Source organism: Elephantulus edwardii, unplaced genomic scaffold (assembly GCF_000299155.1).
Source record: "Elephantulus edwardii isolate Elephantulus edwardi_28Jun2011 unplaced genomic scaffold, EleEdw1.0 scaffold00074, whole genome shotgun sequence".
NCBI lineage: Eukaryota > Metazoa > Chordata > Mammalia > Macroscelidea > Macroscelididae > Elephantulus > Elephantulus edwardii.
Window position 1 is genome coordinate 193,345 of NW_006399824.1, and position 20,281 is coordinate 213,625.

The 20,281-nt window shown below is 52.2% G+C and overlaps 1 protein-coding gene across 1 annotated transcript in view; it reads left to right on the top strand.

Annotated features, from left to right (window-relative positions):
* The window catches only part of DNAJB12 (DnaJ (Hsp40) homolog, subfamily B, member 12), a 24,737-nt gene extending 18,352 nt beyond the window's left edge, over positions 1-6,385 (top strand). The window contains exons 3-10 of the mRNA XM_006889036.1: positions 3-83; positions 861-1,006; positions 1,855-2,040; positions 2,168-2,247; positions 3,167-3,276; positions 4,692-4,864; positions 5,253-5,350; positions 6,356-6,385. Of these exons, the coding sequence (XP_006889098.1) occupies positions 3-83; positions 861-1,006; positions 1,855-2,040; positions 2,168-2,247; positions 3,167-3,276; positions 4,692-4,864; positions 5,253-5,350; positions 6,356-6,385 (904 nt within the window). The remainder of the gene's footprint in view (positions 1-2; positions 84-860; positions 1,007-1,854; positions 2,041-2,167; positions 2,248-3,166; positions 3,277-4,691; positions 4,865-5,252; positions 5,351-6,355) is intronic.
* Positions 6,386-20,281: the final 13,896 nt, after the last annotated feature.

The following is a 20,281-nucleotide window of genomic DNA, read 5'->3' on the forward strand; positions in this document are numbered from 1 at the left end:
GATGCCCCCTCTGCCAATGGGGAAGCTGGCGGCAGCGAGACCACCAAGAGCTACACAGCAGAACAAGTCGCAGCTGTGAAGAGGTAGTGGGCATCCTGACAGACAGGGCTCTGGTGCTAGGCACTCCCTCCTTCACCTCTGATGCCCTGAAGTCCAGGCTGGGGGGCTCAGAAGACGGGAGGTCTGGGAGGACTTGTTGAATGAGGCCTACGCTTTGTTTCCCATGAGGCCCTGCATGCAGCATGGGAACCAGGGACAACCCACCCTGCTGGCCGCCTCACCTCTTTACACAGCGCTGCTTGTCAGAGGGAGCTGAGCCTGATCTTCCCTCTGAGAATTCCCCCAACAAAGACCCTTTGAGACCAGAGCCTGGGTGTTCAGGGTGCAGGCAGAAGACCAGCTCTGTGTCCAGCCATGGGCGGCCACCAGAGCAGTGGGCATGAAGCAGTGGGCCCAGCTTTTCAGGAGGGCGAGGAGGGCATAGTAGCTCCCATGCCTCAAGTCCTCCCCCGAGGTAGTCTCAGAGAACCAACCATGGCCATCTTTCACTCTCCTGGTTGCTGGTGAGGGCGATGCAGGCTCAGTGCCTTTGGCTCTGCCAAGTGACTGGTGAGGGCCGGACAGGCTCAGAACCCATGGCTCCAAGTGACTGGCCTGACTAAGACCTTATAAACCACATCCACAGTTCTCGTGGACAAGCTGCAGTTATCAGGCTGTAGGGACCAGAACCTGCCTTAGAGCAGTTGGTCCCCTCATAGCCTGCTCAGAGCTGTGTGCCCCCCAACTGTCCTCACCATCCCTCAGCACGCAGACCTGGGCCAGATTGGGGCATCCCTGCCATGCTCTTCTCACTCACCCAGGGTCAAGCAGTGTAAAGACTACTACGAGATCCTGGGGGTGAGCAGGGAGGTCTCAGACGAGGACCTGAAGAAGGCCTACCGCAAACTTGCCCTCAAGTTCCATCCAGATAAGAACCACGCGCCTGGCGCCACAGAGGCTTTCAAAGGTGAGCCACACTGTCTCCCGACATTTGGTTGTTCTTCTTGCCTGTAGAGTAGAAGGAAGTGGCCTTGGGTATAAACTCACAGGCTGTGGAACAATGTCTCTGGGAGAAGGCCCTGGTGTTCCGTGCAGCCGTGCATTATCTAAGCACTCATATGACGCCTTTCTCATCCCCACCCCCCAACACGTCTCTAAGGACACACGGTGAGAGCAGCAGGAACGGGCTTCCTCACTCCTCTTGTGCTCCTTTCCTCTTGTACTCTCATAATCGCCCATCGGGGTAACTTTTCCTGTTCTCAGGGGCATGGCAGCCCCGGAGCAGAGGCCTCAGGCCTCATCTGCACCAGCCAGCTTGCCCTCACATGCGCACACATTAGGGGCCTGCAATGGGAACACAGCAGTCTCTGGTCTTGGGCCTGCTGAGTCCAGGTGGGTGCTGCTATGCTGCCTTTTGCTCACCTACATTTTCAGTTGGCCTGTTGGGCTCACCTGCACCAGTCTGTCCATGTGGCTTCTCTCCAGACCTGGGAGTCCCGGGGTGTCTAGGTCACCCAGGAGTTGGAGCATAGTCAGCTGACCCAGCTGAGCTGAGCAGTGTGCTATGTGAGGCTAGCTGAGAACCTGGGACACACCAAGGTCCAACCGTAGGATCCCATCCCAGCTGCTGGGGGTTGGTCCCCGATTGGCATGGCCCGCAGGTGGCATCTCCAGCCCTGTGGGATATGGGAATAGGAGAGGGAGGGAAAGTGGCCATGTTCCCGCAGCCTTGACTTCTGCTGGCACCTGCCCCTGCTCAGACAGGCATGCAGGAGGCAGGTTTGGTCAGGCCTGACCTCCCTGTCTTCTTGGTAGCCATTGGCACAGCCTATGCAGTTCTCAGCAACCCCGAGAAGAGGAAGCAGTACGACCAGTTTGGCGATGACAAGAACCAGGCTGTCCGGCATGGCCATGGCTACGGGGACTTCCACCGCACGTTCGAGGCCGACATCTCTCCGGAAGACCTCTTCAACATGTTCTTTGGCGGTGGATTCCCCTCCAGTAAGTGCCCACAACTGGGTATGGCAGACTCCCTCCCTGATGGTGAAGATGAGGGGCTGGATGCCCATCGCTCCCTTTCCCAGATGCCCCCGCTCCTGACTTAGTGTCTCTGACTTCTGACCCCCAGGTAATGTCCATGTCTACAGCAACGGTCGCATGCGGTATACCTATCAGCAAAGACAGGACCGCAGGGAGAACCAGGGTGACGTGAGTGAGGGAGACGCCCGGGAGGGGAAGGGAGGGGAGGGTGCTGCCTGCCGCCCCAGCGTGGGGGGCCCACAACTCCAGTAAGAGCCTCCTTGGCCCGCTTGTCATTCTGTGTAGGGGCACCAGAGGGCGCCACACTCCACAGGGCCCGGGAGCCGGGGAATGCGCTGCGGCGTGTGCGGCAGAAACTGCTCCACCTGCAGGCTCGCTTCTGAATGACTTCTGTGTGGTCCAGTTGTTTACAGGCCAAAGGGAATCTTCCAAGCATTGAGTGGATTTACAATGAAAAGTTAAATTTCTTGAGAAAAATTGCAGAGGATGACAACATAGGTGCTAACTCTTCCTGCTTTACAGCACTCTTAAAATCATGTAGAGAAGACATAAGACAGTGCTTCACACACATTAGACGAACCTCAGACAGAGTGACAAAACTAAAATACTGTGGAAATTTGAAGACCATTTAAAATTCTTCCAGGCAGAGGGATCTTTTTGCTCGGACAGCGTGACCTTCTGTTTTTATTTATTCACTTTTTAAATTCTTGTTTTTTGTGTATGTAACATACAGAAAAATTTTCTTTTAGCCACAAATTATCACACAATGAGTAAATTTTTTAATTTCTGGGTTTTTACTGGCTAATTTTATAACTGACAGTGTATTCTTGTGGCACAGAATTCAAAACCTTCCATGGTCCTGGAAAGCACCCACTTCTTTCCCATGTTTCTCACAAGCCTATCTCCTGCGTAGAACTCAGGTCACAGTTTTGGTTTTATCTAGGAAAGGTGGCAGGTGGAGCACCTGGGTTAATGGGACCTACAGGCGTTGGGAGACTGGTGGCCTGGCCTGTGGCACGGGCCAGTATGGTGAGGGGGACCTAGTCAGTGCTGGATCCAACCAGGTGACCGGTGACTTTCCCTCCAGGGCGGGCTGGGGGTGTTTGTCCAGCTGATGCCCATCCTCATCCTGATCCTCGTGTCAGCGCTCAGCCAGCTCATGGTCTCCAGCCCACCCTACAGTCTGAGCCCGAGGCCGTGAGTACTGCAGCCTGGGGGGGTGGGGGGCGGGAGGCGGCATGGGGAGCAGAGTGAGGGAGCTGGTTATTGCACAGGAGGCTCTGCAGTCTCTCCTGACCCAACAGAATATGCTTTCCTGATTGAGCCGAGAATCTTTTTCAGATTACAGTTCTAAGAAAAGGCCACAGAAGCTACAGGCGGTTTCCCTAGAACAGTGAGCATAGACAGCTGTACACTCATGTGATTGTGTGTCATGATGTACGCGCAGCCAGGTTCTTATCTGTAGATACCAAGTTAGGGGTCTCTTCAGGCAGAACACCTAGCACCTCGTCCACTCACAAAGCAAGTGTGTGATTCTGGGCTACCCACTCACCTTCTCTCAGCCTTAGCATCCTCATATTGATAACTAATGCCATCTGCTCACTTGTCAAAATTAAGGACCCTCTGATGGAGTAGCCCGTAGGGTGTTGTACTGATAAGTCTGGCGGTTCACATCCACCAGTAGCCCCAAGGGAGAAAGATGAGCAGTCTCCACCCATGCAATTTACAGCCTTGGAAACCCACTGGAGTGTCAGCTGTGAGTCAATTCTGACTCAACAATGATCTGAGTTGAGAATACACATGGAATACCTGGCTCATTAGAAGTGCTTAGCAACATCTGTTAGGTGAATACATGATCTGAATTGCCAGTAGTGAACTCAGGCAAGTTCTTGTACTATTTAGACATCCGCCTCCCTTGTGGATTTCCAGCACCAACTCGCTGATGTGTTTGGTGCTTGAGCTCCATCCCAGGAACCTGGCAGTATCACTCTGTGCCAGCAGGGGGCAGGCCTGGGCCACTAGACCCACACCATCCTCTGCAGGCTGACATCAGCCCTTTTCTCTGCAGCTGCAGAGAGGAGGCAGTGGCTTTTTCTGGGACGGGCAGGAGCTGTCTGCACTGAGGTTTTTATACCCTTGGAGTCCTGCAACCCTAAGAGCTGCAAAATTACAGCTTCTTGACATTTCTTGTCATTTTGACCCTAACTGAGCCCCTTAGCGCTGGTCTTGCACTTCCTGCCTAGGCAGGTGAACTCTCAGCAGCTGGCTGCTTAGGGAATGGAGGAGGAAATGGAGACACAGCAAACTCACATCACACAACTTGTCAGAGGTGGAGTTGGGTCCCTTCCTCCCTGGCTAAAGCCTCTGCTCAGAGAGCAGCTTCTGCCCCGGACTCCCCAGGGTCAGTATGTGGTAAGCACAGGGCCTGAGAGAGGGCTTGCCCAAACTCAGGCTCTCAAAAGAGGGACCCATAACTTTTCTTTAGATGCTCATTTTGACTGGTGTGCACATTCATGCTCTTAACATCACCAACCACGTGGCACCTCCTTACCTGGGCCCCCGCCAACCCTCGGGACTTGCGCCCACTTACTATTCTGTCTGCTCCTGACCAGGTCAGTGGGTCATGTCCACAGGAGGGTCACTGACCACTTGAACGTCATCTACTATGTGGGAGACACCTTCTCTGAGGAATACACAGGCTCCAGCCTCAAGACAGTTGAACGGAACGTGGAAGATGATTACATCGCCAATCTCCGAAACAACTGCTGGAAGGAGAAACAGCAGAGTGAGTGGGGGCAGCAAGGTGGCAGGGCTCAGAAGCACAGACAAGAGCCAGCCCTGGTCATTCAGGGATGTGTGGGCCCCAGACTCCACTATCACCTTGCCCTGGGGCTAGTATAGGAGGCCACCTGTCAGTTGTACATTTCTCTGAAGTTCTTAAAAGCCACTGTTATCAGCCTTTCATTTTGCTGGAACAAGTCTCCTGGATACCTGTGGATTAGACATCTAAGTCAACTCCGGCTGACCTGCTGTGGAGTCTATGGAAAGGGCCATCTGGCCAGCTCCAGGGCCAATACCTGCCCTGCCCACCCTCACCTGCAGGCCCAAGCAGGCTTCCCTGTACCCATCAGGAGGTACTGGCTGCTCCCTGACTTTGTGCCATTGCTTTGCAGAGGAAGGTTTGCTGTACCGGGCCCGCTACTTCGGTGACACAGATATGTACCACAAAGCACAGAAGATGGGCACCCCAAGCTGTAACCGACTGTCAGAGGTGCAGGCCTCCCTACATGGATAGTCCTGGGTCAGCCACACCACCGAGGTCCAAGTATGCGCCAGGACCACCTCTGCCCTACAGCTCCAGCTGTTTGGCCTTGGGGAGTGAGGGGGCTGTGTTCATGGTGGAGCTCTTGTCTGTCTCAGTCCTCTGGTGACACTCCCCCAGTCCCTCTAACCCCTCCTTGACCAAGGCTATCCAGGAGCCCAAAGTGTTGCTGAGATTCTTGTCCATTCCAGCCACCAAGTCACCTGCACAGGCAATTAGCCTGTGCCCCACTATTTAGACTGCCAGATATTTGGGCCCAAGTAATGCCCATGCAGACAGCCCTCCTAACACTGGGGGAGATCTGTGCAGAAGGGGAGGGCCAAGAGCCTTTCATCTCCCAGCCTCTGAGGAGGAAATGGAATAAGATGAACCAGGGAGTGATGACGGGCAGGGTGGGAACCATCAGGCTCTGAGGGGAAGAGGCCTGCCTGAGTGCCGTGCTTGTTCCCTGCTGGTGGGACCAGAACTCTTGAATGCCTGCAGCACCTGGCAGGAGGGAAGCCACAGGCATCCGGCCGCCTAAGCATCTCGCCTGTGGTCAGAGGAAGGGAACAGGAGGTTACAAGTTCAGGGCTGATGCCAAACTGCTCCATACATCAGAGTGGGGGACAAGCCAGGGTTGCTTGGTAGCAAGCTACCACCGACTTCCTTCCCCCTCTGCGTGGGTGGTGGGCTGTGTTCCCAGTATTTGCCAGAGCGGGCAGCTGGGACCCAGCCCAGAGGAGTGTAGGCAGAGCCCAGAAGGTTCTCTGCTGGTACCCTGCCCAATGCCTCTGCCATGTGTCCTGGGGAGGAGCCAGCCACACACTCCACGCTTCAGGGACATTTGTTAGTGTCCCCAGGAATTGAGTGGAGGATGGGGGCATGGGCAAAATGGGCAGAACATAGCAGATCCCCAAGTGCCCTAAGCTGGACATCAGGACCATCAGTTAACTATTTCCTTCTCCTCCCCAGACTATGAAATCCCTGGAGAATTTTTGGTGACCTACACTGAGCCAAGTGATGGACTGTATATTTAAGGAAAGACATAAAAAAAGGGGAAAAAAATTAAAGTGGAATTGGAGGCCGAACACCGCACAACTGCCCTGTCTCTCACCCAGTAAATGCAGCCTGCTCTTAGGACAGACAGGAAGGCCTGCCCCAGGCCAGCTCCTCAGCACGCTCTCCTAGGATACAGAAACCATGGCAACGAAAGTAGAATGTAAAACTTGCAGCAAATGTCTGTGGGAAGGGCTGGGGGAGGGGCCTGCCACTGCCACCTCTCAGAAGCCAGAGAGGAGAGGAGCCTTTCCTTGGAATGTAATTTATAGATGCATGTATATGTATATGTATATATCTATTTATATGTAAATAGGCATATATAAAGATATATATATATATACACAGTCTTCTTAAACTATGCAGGGATTTGGTGGTTTAACCAGTTTCTTCCCTGTTTTCGAAAGCGAGGCCTGTCTGGGGAAGGCCACCGGGTCTTTTAGAAGCCCAGCTTGGCCGTAGCTGATGGCGTAACACAAGTCAGGCCACTTGTTCCCTGTCCTGGCCTGTCTTAGAAGGCAGCAGTGATCATGAATGGTAATACAGCTTCAGTGACAGCTGTGAGGGCCACCAGGTTTACGGCAAAGCTGGAGGGAGCACCCTGAGGCGGGGTGAAACGTGTCTTTGAAGGCAGTTACGAGGTCAGTATTGAGTCATGGTAGGGGCCACAGACTGGACCCTACCCTCAGGTAGTTTCTGGTTTCCAGAAACTCTGCCAGCTGAGACAGGTGGGGTCTGGGAGGGAGACTTCATCTCCCCTAGCCCAGGTGGATTTTGCCTTAGAGGTGCCCAGGACACAAGCACATGCACTGATTTTTCCTAAGTCTGCACTGAGGATTCCAGAAGGTTGTTCATGGATCAGCAGACAGTGCCAGGACCTGAGAGCGCCAATACCATGGGCACGTGTCTGCGCCCTCCACCACGTGACTTCACAGGAGCCTTTCCCACCTTTGGACAGAACCTCCACCCGGACCATAGTGGTTTTCTTATTCTCACTTTTGAATGAGAGTTTTCTCAAAATAACACTTGATGCCAGGGGACAGGAAGGCATTTTTGTTTATCCCAATGGTTTATACTGGGCCTTTTGGGATCCTCTGTTTCCCCTGGGTTTCCCTCTGATGGTGGGTGTCTCTAGCCTGCCACCTTCCGAAGCCTTATGTCCCCACGCTGCCAGCCCAGCCAGGAGGAGCTGACTCCTCTCAGTTTCTCTTGGCTTTTTTGGGTTTTGTTTTGTTTTTTAAATTCCCCCAACAAGTACGATTCTTGATGGGCAAAGGAAGCTTGGTGAGGAAATGTCAGCTGTGTTTTTTAAGCAAGGTCCTGTGCTGTGATAAAGCGGCCACCCCAGCCCAGAGAGCTGCTGGGAGCTGGATGAAGGCACAATGCCACCCATTGGTGTGTCACCCTCTGCCTCCACCCAGCCGTCTGGTCTCGGTCAGTGTCCCGGACAGGCTGAGCCATGTGCAATAAGAACACCGATCCTAATGGATGCCCCTGAAAAGCTGTAATTCTTGAATTAGAATTCTGAAATTGTACATCTATAAATATATGTTTATTATGTGACTGGCTGCCAGTGGGTCTGCATTGAGGTGGAGGGCCACACACTCTTGCTGCTGGCCCAGCCCTGGCCACAGGAGGCTTGGTGGCAAGTTTAAATTTCCCTTTGTCCTAGCTGACAGTCACTTCAGCCACTGGGGTCCCAGACCCTGGAAGGCAATCCTCCACAGACCCTCAACTTCTGCTTTCCCTGTGCCGGCTCCCTATGTCTGATCTGTCTGGTTTACCTGAGGAGTTGGTGGGCAGGACAGATTCAGAATCCCCCCAACCCCCAGTCCAGCTGGGAGCTGCCCCAGCCGGGCCCAGGGTCACCTTGTGGGGATGAGGAAACAGCTCTCCAAGTTTCTGTCCCTCTGTTTTTAACAACCATCCTTCCCACACCACCTCCAACCGCAGGGGCCCTTCCCTGGGGAGGTCAGGGAAAGTTAAAAATGTAGCTGCCTTGACTGGGCTGGCTGGGAAGGCTGCAGATCTGCCTGGCTCCCAAGACCGCATGGCCTTGAGTGGCGGCCCCAGGCCCCTCCCGCTGCTACGCCAGCCAAAGACAGGCGAGCTGCCTGGTGGTGCCACTGCAGCTGTGGAGCTCATTGGTTGTCCCTCCCGGGGTCACTGCAGCCTGCCCCGTCCAGCTGTGGGGGGCGGGTGGGCGTGAGCCACCACTTGTTAGCTGTGGTTGGCAGAGGTGTTGCCAATGAACACCCCCCTCCCCTCATTCACCCATACACCTCCCTCCAGATGGAGACTGGCTGAGAAGGGGCGGGACAGACTCCATCTGTTTGCAACAGAAAAGAGACTTGACAAGTAGCCTCCACCCACTATCTGGTCTACAGGAGCCCCTAGACCTTCCTAGCTCCCAGGGACTTGCCATCTTACCTCTTCCTATGCTGCACCCCTTCTAAAGAGGGGACTTGCTTTAAGGGAAGCACCTGGACTCTCTGGAACACCATCCCCACCTTGAGTCATCCAGCAGTCACCTGGCCACCTGGGCTGGGCACACAAGCAGGACCAAGACTAGGTAAACAGACTGTTGGAAAGCATCATCTCTTCCAGTCTGTCTCCAGTCAGCCCATTTCCCAGAGCAGGAAACAGAGGCTTGGGGGAGAAATGTCAAGGGTATCCATGAAATGGTGCATGTCCTAGAGGTCCCTGTGGTAAAGCAGTCAGTCTACATTTACTGAAAACCTGTGGACGGAAGTGGAACCTTAAAGGAAAGGCCCAAAGGAAGTGGAGCCTTAAAGGAAAGGCCCAAAGGGGATTCTGAAAAGGGGGGACCCACTAGGGCTCAAGTGGAATGGTGGAGGCCAGTGTCCAGCCTTGGGTGGAAGAGATGGGGAATGGCTTAAGAGGTTGAGCTACTTGTTCAAGCAACCTACTGAATGGGGGGGGGGGGGGTGTACTCTCCCAGAAGTGAGAAAGGTGTCCACTTCTTTGAGCCTGCCTTGTGCCCCTGTCTGTAGCAGGTAGGTAGCCATCGTCGCTGTCTAGGCTGGAATCCTGACTTGGCTGTTTACTGACTCTCTGACCTTGGGCTCTCTCTTAACACTCCTCTGCCTCAGTGTCCTCATCTGCAAAGTGGGACTCATAAAAACACCTACCTCATGAGATTGTCAGGATTTAAACAACTCTTACATACAAAGCATTTAAAACAGTTCTGCAGAATATTTATCACTAGGCAGATGAACTGAACCCTAGCTGTGTGTGGTCCATTCCAGGCACTGAAACCACAGGGGTGGGTAATGAGGGAAGTGGGAGAGGGGGTGAGCCAGTGCTACAGGGGCTGGAGGATGGAACAGTCCAGGGGGTGTGACAGGTCAGGTAAAGAGCCTGGCATTGTGAGGTGCCAGGTGTGGGCAGGACTCAAGGTGGAGGGAGTGCTCCAGCCAGAGAGAGCGGTGAACAAAGGCCCACAGGTGAGACGGTCTAAAAATACATTCAAGTGAACACCAAGTCCTCAGTCTAATTCATCTAGTCAGTCATATCCCAGGGTCGTGAGCAGGGACTAAATGAACTAGAGACCCTGAGTGTCCCAGATCCTGGATGTCCCCTCTGCAGTCACAGAGTTTGTCCAGAATCTAGGTTCTTGGGAAGGCTCCCTGGCAGGAGTGGGCCCTGTAAGGCTAGTGAGGGCATATGGGGCCTCCAGAGAGGCCTAGAGTCCCCAGGCTGAGCGGCTTTGGTCACACTGTCTACCCGAGGACCCACATTGGGAGTGGAGATGAAGTTTATCCCCCATGGAGAGGTGTTCCCAGGACAGAACCCAGGCCTCTTGCCCAATCTGATGGGCAAGAACAAAGCTTCATGACCTGTGGGCCACCCCAGGCCTAGAATTGGGACTTTGTTAGATTTGGCCCCTCCAGTTAAGACTAAACAAATCCCCAGAGAGGGTCACCTCCTTCTGTGGCTGAGACACCTAGCTCACCTTTTCTTGGGGAGGTGAGCACAGGGGAGGTCCGGCCAGGGCCTCACTCCCTCTTGAGGGGGCACCCTGCCCTTACTGCCACCCAATTGTTCCTGCTTTTCTCATGCTCAAAGCTGAGGACACCCACAAGACAGAAGCCTGAGCAAAAGATCCTGGGTCTTATTTTACAGATGAAGTGGAGGCCAGAGTGAGGGACTCAAGCCTTGTTGCCCCAAACTTCCAGAGACCCACCCCAGGTGCTCACTAGAGCATGCCACCCTACCCATGAGGATCTTTTCCTGGTCTATGGGGGCCTCCTCTCCCATCCTTCCCTGCCACCACTTCTCAACCCCTCTTCAGCCCACCCCACCCTGGTCATGTGCCTTAAGCCTCCTGGGCTGGTCCCTCAGGGGCCCCATCATATTGTAAATCTAGAGGTGTTTGTGTGGTAAAGACCTTTCCCTCTGAGAGGCAGAAACTCTTACTCAGAGCTGCTGCCTCTGGACAGGGTTCAGTGGGACCCTGTGAACACTGCTGAAGGAAGGAAGGGAGGCGCCCTCTGCACCTCTCTGGACACCAGTCCTGCTTGTCCCCTGTGACCCCTCAGCCTTATGTGCTCCGCTGCCCAAAGCCACACTGAGGGCACCAAACCCCAGCCAGGAACATCTGCCAGGCTCAGCTCTTGTGGGGCAAAAATTGAGTTTAGTGGTTTTGGTGAGGTTGGTGGGTTAGGTGACATCTCCCACCTCAAGGAAACAGTCATGTGGAAATACCCCAGGTCCAGAGGTACAAATGAGAATTCCACCCAGTGCCTATCCCCTGGGGGACCAAAGCCCATGCCCCAGAGGTCACAGCCCAAAGAAGAGAGGCGACACTCCTGGAGGAAGACCCTGTCTGCCCCTTGACCCTGGCGCTGCCTTGATCACAGGCCTCAAGGTCACCTCGATTAGTTTGCCACCTGCTGCTGGCTGCCGTCTCAGTGCAGGGTGCTGAGGATGGCAGCTGAAACTTTGAGTCAACGCTCAAAACAGCCCCCAGCCAGACAACAAGTGCCTCACCAGCAGTAACTGCTAGGGGCACTGGCCCTGTGAGGCTCAGGCCTGGCAAAACTAGTCAGCTCCGGCTGCCCATCTGATGGCAGGGGCCTCAGTCTCCTCCAGCCCCTTCTTAGCACTGAAACCTGGCACCAGACATGGTAACCCAAAGCCTCATCTCTAAATGACAGGGTGAAAATGCACCTATTTTTTTTTTTAAGATTTCGTTGAAAGGATTATCATCATCCCCTGGACCTCACCCGCTCAGGGCTTAATGTCAGCCTCTGCCTGTCACTTAGCTGATGGACACTGAGGCTCCCATGGCTACCTGTGTGTTCTGGTAACCTTACCCAAACAGGCCAGCCTAGGGACTCAGTCACCACAGGCCCAACTGCCTGCTCTCAGAGCCCCAAGTCCACCCCCTCTCCTCCACCACCCTGGGGTTCAGGAGACAGGGTAGAATTCAGGCCCAGGGGATTGAGTTCCCTGACCCACATCTGCCCATATTATTAGCTCCAGAGCCGGCGTGGCTGTGGCTGTAACACAATTCGAGGAACTGTTGACTTGGCTCAAATTTCCAGCCCAGCAGCTGGGAGGATGCCTGGAGGAGGGGCAGCCCTGCCCAGCCTGTGCCATTTGTGTGAGAACCAGAGACTCTATGTCCTCCCTGCAGGCCTCTGGTGACCCCACATCAACTGCCTGGCCCACTAACATCCACCTTGACCTATTTGTACATCCGGGTTCTGAAGCTCAAACCCTCCTCCTCCTTCTCTCTGCTGCCTGTGAGCACTCCTGGCTCACCTGTTCTTCCAACACCCCCACACCCCCACCCCCACCAGCAAAGCCAGAAGGTGATGGAGTCCCGGAGACCAGGGGGTTGGGGGAAGAAACTGCCTGCCTCTTGGGTCAGTTGGGGAGAATGGCCACCTGGGCCTCCCAGGACAAGGAGGACACAGGGTTCCTCTCTCTTCTGCCTTCTCTACCCCTTGTCTGCCTGCAGGTACCTGTTTGAGAACATAAACTGGGGAAAGCCAGGGCCTGGGACAGGTGCCTGGCACACCAGAGCTGAGGAAAAGACAAAGGCAAAGAATCAGACTTCCTGAGTCCCTGTCCGTCCTCTGTCAAATGTAAACCCCCTGTTCCGCAGGCTGTTGGGGGGTGAGATGAAGGATGTGTAAGTCTTGTGCTCAGAACAGTTGTGTAGAATGTTTCTATCTCAAACTTTCCTGACACAGACATAGGGCCTGGGGTCCCACTGAACCCAAGTCAAGTGGCACTTCAATGTCAGCAGAAACCAGGAGTTGGAGGATTCCGTTTCAACACTTGGTAGAAGGTACTAGAAGGTGCTGAGCTTGGAGTTTAAGATTACTATACTGGCTGAAGAAAGGAGGCCATCATCCTTGCCCTCAAGGTATAAATAATGGAGTGTAAGAAAGAAGAAACTGTGAAAAGGGTTCTCAAATTGTGTTCTCCAGAGTCATCGGCCCTGAGGGGCTGGGTGAAATTAAGAGGGCAATGAGGCTCCAGCTCTGCCCCCGTCCTGTTTCAATCACTTACCCTCATCACTTCTGTATATGGCAGCCTGGGGTTTGACTAGAAAAGGAGAACACTACTAACTTAAATATAAACCTGTGATGTCATCAAACATCACAATTTTACTGATGAGGAAACTGAAGTCCAGAAAACGGGAAGTGGTTTGCCCAAGGTTGCCCTGCTTGGTTGTGTCAGAACTGCTGACCCCTGGTCTGTGGGAAAGAGCCAGAGGCCAGTGGTCAAGGAGGATAAAGGCAGAAGATGTGTCACCACATAGGCCTGGGCTCTGGCCATTGCTCCCCAGACCTGACCCCAGCATGGAGGCCTGAAATGGCCAGTAGGCATCTTGTTGGCCAGGAGAAATATGGCCCTTGACCCTGATCTAGGTCCAGATGGAGGGCACAGTTATCTTCTGCCCCTTTCTCAGACTGATCAAAACTCAGGTTCTTCCTGGCGGTTTCTACTCCACTACCGGCTGTCCCAGCATTCTCTCTGACCCCTTCCTACAACGTTTGAGGCAAACAAGTCAGGTGAGGAAACCAAGACAAGCTCCCCACACTTGCCTTCTTCCTAGGGTGCATCTGCAGCTCAGCCCCAGGGCCCAGCCTTTCCAGACCTTCTCCAGGTAGCACTTTAAGTCCCAGGACCCAAGATGTTCCTCAGTTGTGGGCAAATTGAAATAACTCAGCACACAAATCCCTGAGTCAGCACACCTTCCCCTCCCCACTGAAGGACAGCTTTCTTCTCTCCATAACCCCTTCTCTGAAGAGGTCAGTCCTCTCACCCTGTCTTCCTGTCTAGCTCCCATGGGTAAGGTTAGGACTACCCTAGCACACTCTCTACAGTCAGAGGCCTGCAAACTGCTAAGACAGTGGGCAAAAGGACCAGATGTGCAGGAGGCCCGTCCTGTACGAGACCACGTGAGACAAAGAGTAGAGAACATCCGAGAAAATTCCAGGGGGATCCTGGGCCCACATCCTTACCCAGGCTGAGGAAGTGAGATTACATTGAGGGTGATCTAGGAGCGGTGACCAAGGCTGCAGTCAGGTAGGGCCTCCCTGAGGCCAACCGAGGCTGCTTCTACCTGTTTGGGTTTAAGGTGAGTCATTTCCTCCCTCAATGCGAGACTGGGAGAGGAGAGGTGGCATCTAAAAATAGCAGGGCTCAGCCTGGTTGAAAATGCCCAAAGAACTTCTCCTGAGGCAAAGAAGAACTCATGCCAGTTGTTCCTCCACCCCTCAGGCCCTTGCATTACATTACACCTTACCCCGAGACCCCCACTTCCCAGGCTCAGATTGGGTCACTGAGAATAGGCAGCTCTGGGAAAGACTGAGGTACAAGGATCAGCCCTGAGTACAACAGAGCCAAGGACTAAAGCGGCCAGGACCTGGGATGGTGGTCGAGGGGTGAGACTGGGGGTCTTGGCCTTTACTGGGCTGGCAAGGACAACAGATCATCAGTCTACAGTCCCCTCCTACATCACCTCCATAACACCATGTACTGTTCTGTCCCCACCCACATATAGACACACAGACACAGCAGGCTTCGTGAGTCATTCCTCTCCTACTAGGTCTCACCTCCTGCCTGCGTGGGACTCAGTTTCCTCAGCCAGCAGTACAGACTGAGGACCCACTGGGTGCGGGAGCCACACCCTAGAAGATAAGGAAGCCAAACGCATGACTGGTCCAGGCCTTGGAGACTTAACTTCTTAAGCGGCATGCTCAAGAAAGGGCAGGTGAACACCTCAGCAGAAAAACAAGACGCAAGGAGGCTTGAGTCAGGCTGACCTGGGTTCATATCCCAGCCCTGACACTTAATGACTATGTGACCTAAGATAAATATTTGAGTTCTCTCTGCCTCAGTTTCCTCATCTATATAAGGGATATCAAAAGACCTATGTTGTTGTTAGGTGCCATCGAGTCGTACATAGGCGACTCATAGGGAACCTATGAACAAAAGTCCTGGACACCTGTATAACTTATGTCCTTTCTCCAGGTTCATAGGGTTTCCAGAGGCAAGCTATTATGAAAGTGGATGCCACTCCTGCTTCCAAGTGTGTTTTAATCGGGGAGCTCCACCAAACACTGTCCACCAAGGGAACCTATAGCTCATAGCAAATGCAATCATATCTATAAAGTCCCTGCGCAAACAGCGTCCTTCCACCAAAGCTTGTGATATGTATGAGTCTATAAACTTAAACACACACAAAACCTGACTAGTTCAGAACCTGCTTCTATCTCAAAGACCTGAGATAATATTCTACTTGGCCCCACCTATGGTAGGTAAAGAGTAAGGGTCAGAGAGAAGCAGCTGCATGTTAGAACAAAAACAAAGGCCACAATAATGAACACTTAACTCTTTGCTAGACACTTACTTGCTTATTTTTATTTCCTTTGTCTTATTGGCATGACAGCACCACAAAGCAGCCATCAAAAACACTGAAAATTGAACCCACTGCCCCTCGAGTTGGTCTTAACTGAGCTGTCTTATGAGAAGCGACTGTCCATCTTTCTCCTGGCGGCTTTGAACTGCTGGTCTTTCAGTTAGCAGCTGATGCCCATTACTGTCCTCCTTTTACAAGTGGGAAAACCGAGACCCAAAACCATTTAATTATTTGTGCAAAGTTCTACAACTAACATCTGGATTTAAACCCAAATCTGAGTCCAAACTTATATAATGCATTTTGGAGTGGGGGTGGAGAGATCTGTAGTGTCTGGGGTTGGTTGCTGGCACAATGATAACCGGTGGAAATCTGATGAGCACTTTAGGCTCCCTTTGTGCCCCCGCCATCCCTCAGGATCCCTGCTAGAAACACAGAAAAATGCTCCAGTCTCTCTTAAAAGGTCCCTCTTCCCTTTACACAATTGGCATTGTGAGGGAAGTGACACAAGCCTGGCTGAAAAGACTGATGCTGAGCCTCAAACCTGCCTGTGGTCATGGCCTCTCCTCCCTACACCCCAGCTGTCTGCTGGTCTTGCATCTAGTCAGTGCCTCTTTCTGCTTCTCTGGGCTTTCCCGTTATGTTATCTGACTCATCCTCTGTGTCCCAGGAGACTGGAGAGAAAAACCAAGCCTCTTATTTCTATTGCACAGATGGATAGACCAAGGCAGGAAGTGAGTCAAAATCCAGAGGGGCAAGGATGTGACTGGCAGAGATTGGGCAATGTTCCCAGGGTGTCACACACTCAGGCAGTTTTAAATGGCACATACAGGCCTTGTTTGCAGAGATGAGGGATGGTAGCCTGGAAAAGATGACTATGGTATAGGAAAGAAAGCTAGTCGTCTTGTCCCAGTTAGACTCTCTGAGCCCAGCCTGGAACTCTTGCTATGAGTCCTCACAGTTATCACTTACAGGGTGAATCCTAATGACCACTGGGACTTACACCCACCGCAGTCCTCACAACAACCCAATGAGACTGTTGTGCATTCTCATCTTCCCCATTTGCTGAGTCATCTGAAACTCAGAGAGTTTAAGCAACTTCCCCAAGGATGCACAGCTAGCTCAGTCCAATTCTAGGGCATGAAACAGCAAATCTAGAGGCTGATAAAGAACTGCCCTCCCAAAGCCAGGAGGACACATGGGTCCTGCGCGAGCATCGTCCACCACGTGGGGCTGCCCAGGTGTGTGTGGGGGGGTTGGCACCAGGTCCTCAAGTGCCTGTGGGCGCGGGGGCGGAGGCTCAGAACAGAACACGGATGGCCCGAGGGAGAAGGGGCCGCGGCGGGCCTTTTTGGGCACGTCTCCCTGGGCTATGTTCTTCTTGCCCGCCCACTGGAGCGCAGGGCTGCCGGCCAGCTCCAAGCACACCGAGGGCCAGGGGGATTAGCTGCTCGGAGGCGGGGCTGCCGGCCCAGTGCCCACCCCCAGATGGGACCGGCGGCACGTTGGCTGCGGTGGCCTATTGTCCCACCGCCGCGGTGGTCACTGCACCTCGCACGTCGCGCACAGTCACCTCCAAGGCGGAGATCTGGCCACACTCAGTTCCCAGAGGCCCATTAACCCGGAGGCGGCCAGGCCTCGTCCCAGACACCTTTGATGGCTGCCCTTTGCTCCGTCTGGTCTGAGCGGACAAATGGGGGAAATGGACTAAGCGAGCTCAGGCTCCATAAGGCCGGAAGCCGCTGGCGCTTTGTTACTTAGGATTTGCAACATGTTCCTAAAGTGGGGGTGGAGCACCGGAGGAAGGGATGCTGGGAGGATTTCTGGAGTTGCAGATTGGGGGTGACAGTGCTGGGAGCGGAGAGCGCCCCAGGCCTGCGCGCGGTACCGGTACCGAAGGTGAGGGACCACCCTTGTCAAACCCCATCTGTGCGCCTTTCTCCTGTGCTCCGTGGCAGCCAGGGGGGAAAAATCCCCAGGGAAAAGAGGTGGCCTGCAGATTGTAGCGGATCACCTGGAACAAAACTCGGCCTCTGGTAGCTTTTCTACGGGAATCAGTAGTCACCTGTCCGGCCCTTAGGGTTCAGAGTTGCTGGACAGGCTTTGAACACCTAGCAAGCGGCAGAAACAGTCGCCCATTTGAAGCAGAGATTCATCTGGAACAGTGACCTCACGGGGCTTTTTCAGGCTGCAGCTTGCGTGCTGTCGTTTCTAGATGAAGTGACATGAGCGGCTCCCTGACGGCTACAGAATCAAGTCCAAACTCCTAGCTTGCCCATTTGAGGCTTTCTTGATCGCACCCTACATGTTTAGTCTTGCCCTCAACTCCACCTCCATACTGTATGTAACTTTAGGTAGCCTCGCTGATTTCCCCAAACAATACCACACAATGTTTACATTTCTATGCTCCTGCACACACTGTGCCCTCCGTGTAGAGTGGTTTTCTCTCTACATATATATCACCAGTTACATGTCATCATCTCAGAGAGAAAGTTGTGGTTCAGTTTGTTAACATTATCCCGACTGCTTTTTATCTTTTTTAATTATGGTAAAAATACAGATAACAAACCATTTGTCAATGTGGTGTCATGGATTTATTATTCAAAGCACATTTCCTAGCCAGTGGCTTTGCCTTTCACCACATGATCTGGTTGTTGTTGTTGCGTTTGAGTTGAGTACAATTCATAGCAACCCCATTAATAACAAATCAGAACCCTGTGCTATCTGGTGCCATCCTCATAATTTCTGACACACTTGAGCCCATTGCTGCAATGACTGTGTGCTTTCCATCTGGGATCTACCTCTAATATCATAGTTATGTGTATTCCTCTATTGTTCATAAGATTTTCAGAGCCATGCTATTTCAGAAGTGCTTGGCCAATCCTGTTTCATAGTGACCCTATGAACAATGGCTCTTGTCCTATGAACAACTGGCCCTATCCTGAGGCAGCATCATCATGTTTGGCATATATGACCCCATTGCCACAGTCACTGTGTCAATCCAACTCACCCAGGGTCTTCCTCTCCTGCGCTGACCCTCCATCTTTCATGATTGGGCTGTTGTTAGGTGCCATTGAGTACAACCCTGTAGACCTGAACCTTGCCCTATCCAGTGTCAACCTTATTACCTCCAACACTAGAACCCATTGCTTAAGTCATTCTGTCAATCCATCTCATTGGAGGTCTTCCTATCCTGTGCTGACTCTCCATATTTCTAAGCATGATGTCCCTTTCCGAGGTGTATGTAGCCTCACCTAGCCACATGTCCAAATGAAAGACAACGCTTAGCCATCGTTCTTGCCTCAAGAAGCACTCTGCTTGCACCATTGGGTAGAAACTTGAAACAGAGTGTGTATACACTGATCATTATGGAAATAGCCAATTTTCCCATCTCATCAAGTTTGAATTGAGCAGGTTTAGCAAATGAAGAAGGGAAACTCATGATCAGCAACAAAATAAGAAGCAGGGACAATGAAAAGCCAATTTCTTAGTAAACTTTTATTCAAATCACAATTTAAGAAAAAAGCAGAGAATGCAGCACGTGTCCTTTGGCACCAGAGATCCCTGTGGCCTGGAAGAAGACCCTGGATGAGTTGGATTGACACAGTGACTGTGGCATTGGGGCCAGATGTGTCAAAGATGGTGATGTTGGTTCAGGATAGGACAGGTTGGTCATAAGGCAAGAGCCATTTTTCATAGGGTCACTATGAAGCAGGATTGGCCATGTACTTCTGAAATAGCAGGCCTCTGTGGTCAGTCTGGTAGCCTCAGAAGAGAACCAGAGACCAACATGAGACATGACTGGCTTGGGACTGCTTCTTCATGGCATCAGAGCCACGGGCCTTCACCCAAGCTTGCTGGAGGACTGAGAGTTGATGCCATAATCAGCAGGAATAAGGGAACTTTATAACATACACCTAAGCCATGAAGCTAAAGATCTGAAAGCACGCTTGAGAAACTTTCCTTGTTAAGGAATTATATCCTGTTTCTAACCTAACTTGTAATGTTAACTTTCCAAATACTTGCTATGCTTCAGAGTTGGACAATGACTAAGGATGACAGAAGAAGAATCTATGCCTTCAAATTTTGGTGCTGGAGAAGAGTCTTGAACGTACCATGGACTGCCAAGAAAATAATTAAGTCTGTCTTGGAGAGGGTGAAATCAATTTTCTCCTGGGAAGTTAGGATTTTGAAGCTTCATCTCACATACTTTGGGGCATGTGGACAGGAGAGACCAGTCCTTGGAGAAGGATATCATGCTTGGAAGGGTGGAGGGACAGTGCAGGAGAGGAAGACCCCAGATGAGATGGATTGATACAGTGACTGGGGCAATTGGTGTTGGTGTGTCAGCATTAGTGAGACTGGCTCAGGACAAGGCAGGCTTCAGAGCTGGTGTACATAGGGTTGATATGAGTAGCAGGCAACTCGATGGCACATAAAAACAACAACTTTACTAGCCCCATGATTCTGTGAGATCTGTGTGACCATTGCAATGGATTTTGGGCCCCGTAGCAAAGCAATATGATTAAGTGTTGGAATTAGTAGACATAGGTGCGGGAGTATGGAGGCATGTCCGACATTAACTGGTTTGGTATTGTGGGTGTTGATGGGGACTGTTACCCTCTGTGAAGTTAATAGAGATCAGATGTAGCTATCCTCGAGTTGCCTACACTATTTGATAGCCAACCTGACAATTAGTACATGTTTAATTCAGTAACATTACACTCATCGTATTGCGCAACCCGTTACCACTAACCTTTTCCAAATTATCCCACCACTATTATCAAACCTCGAGTTGCTACAATCAAGGATGCTTTAAGCAGAATGTTAAATGATCCAGAAGGTATCAAAAGAAGATGGAAGGAATATACTGAGTCATTGTACCGAAAGGAATTGGCAGATACAGAAGAATTTAATGAAATAGCATTTGAGCCAGAGCC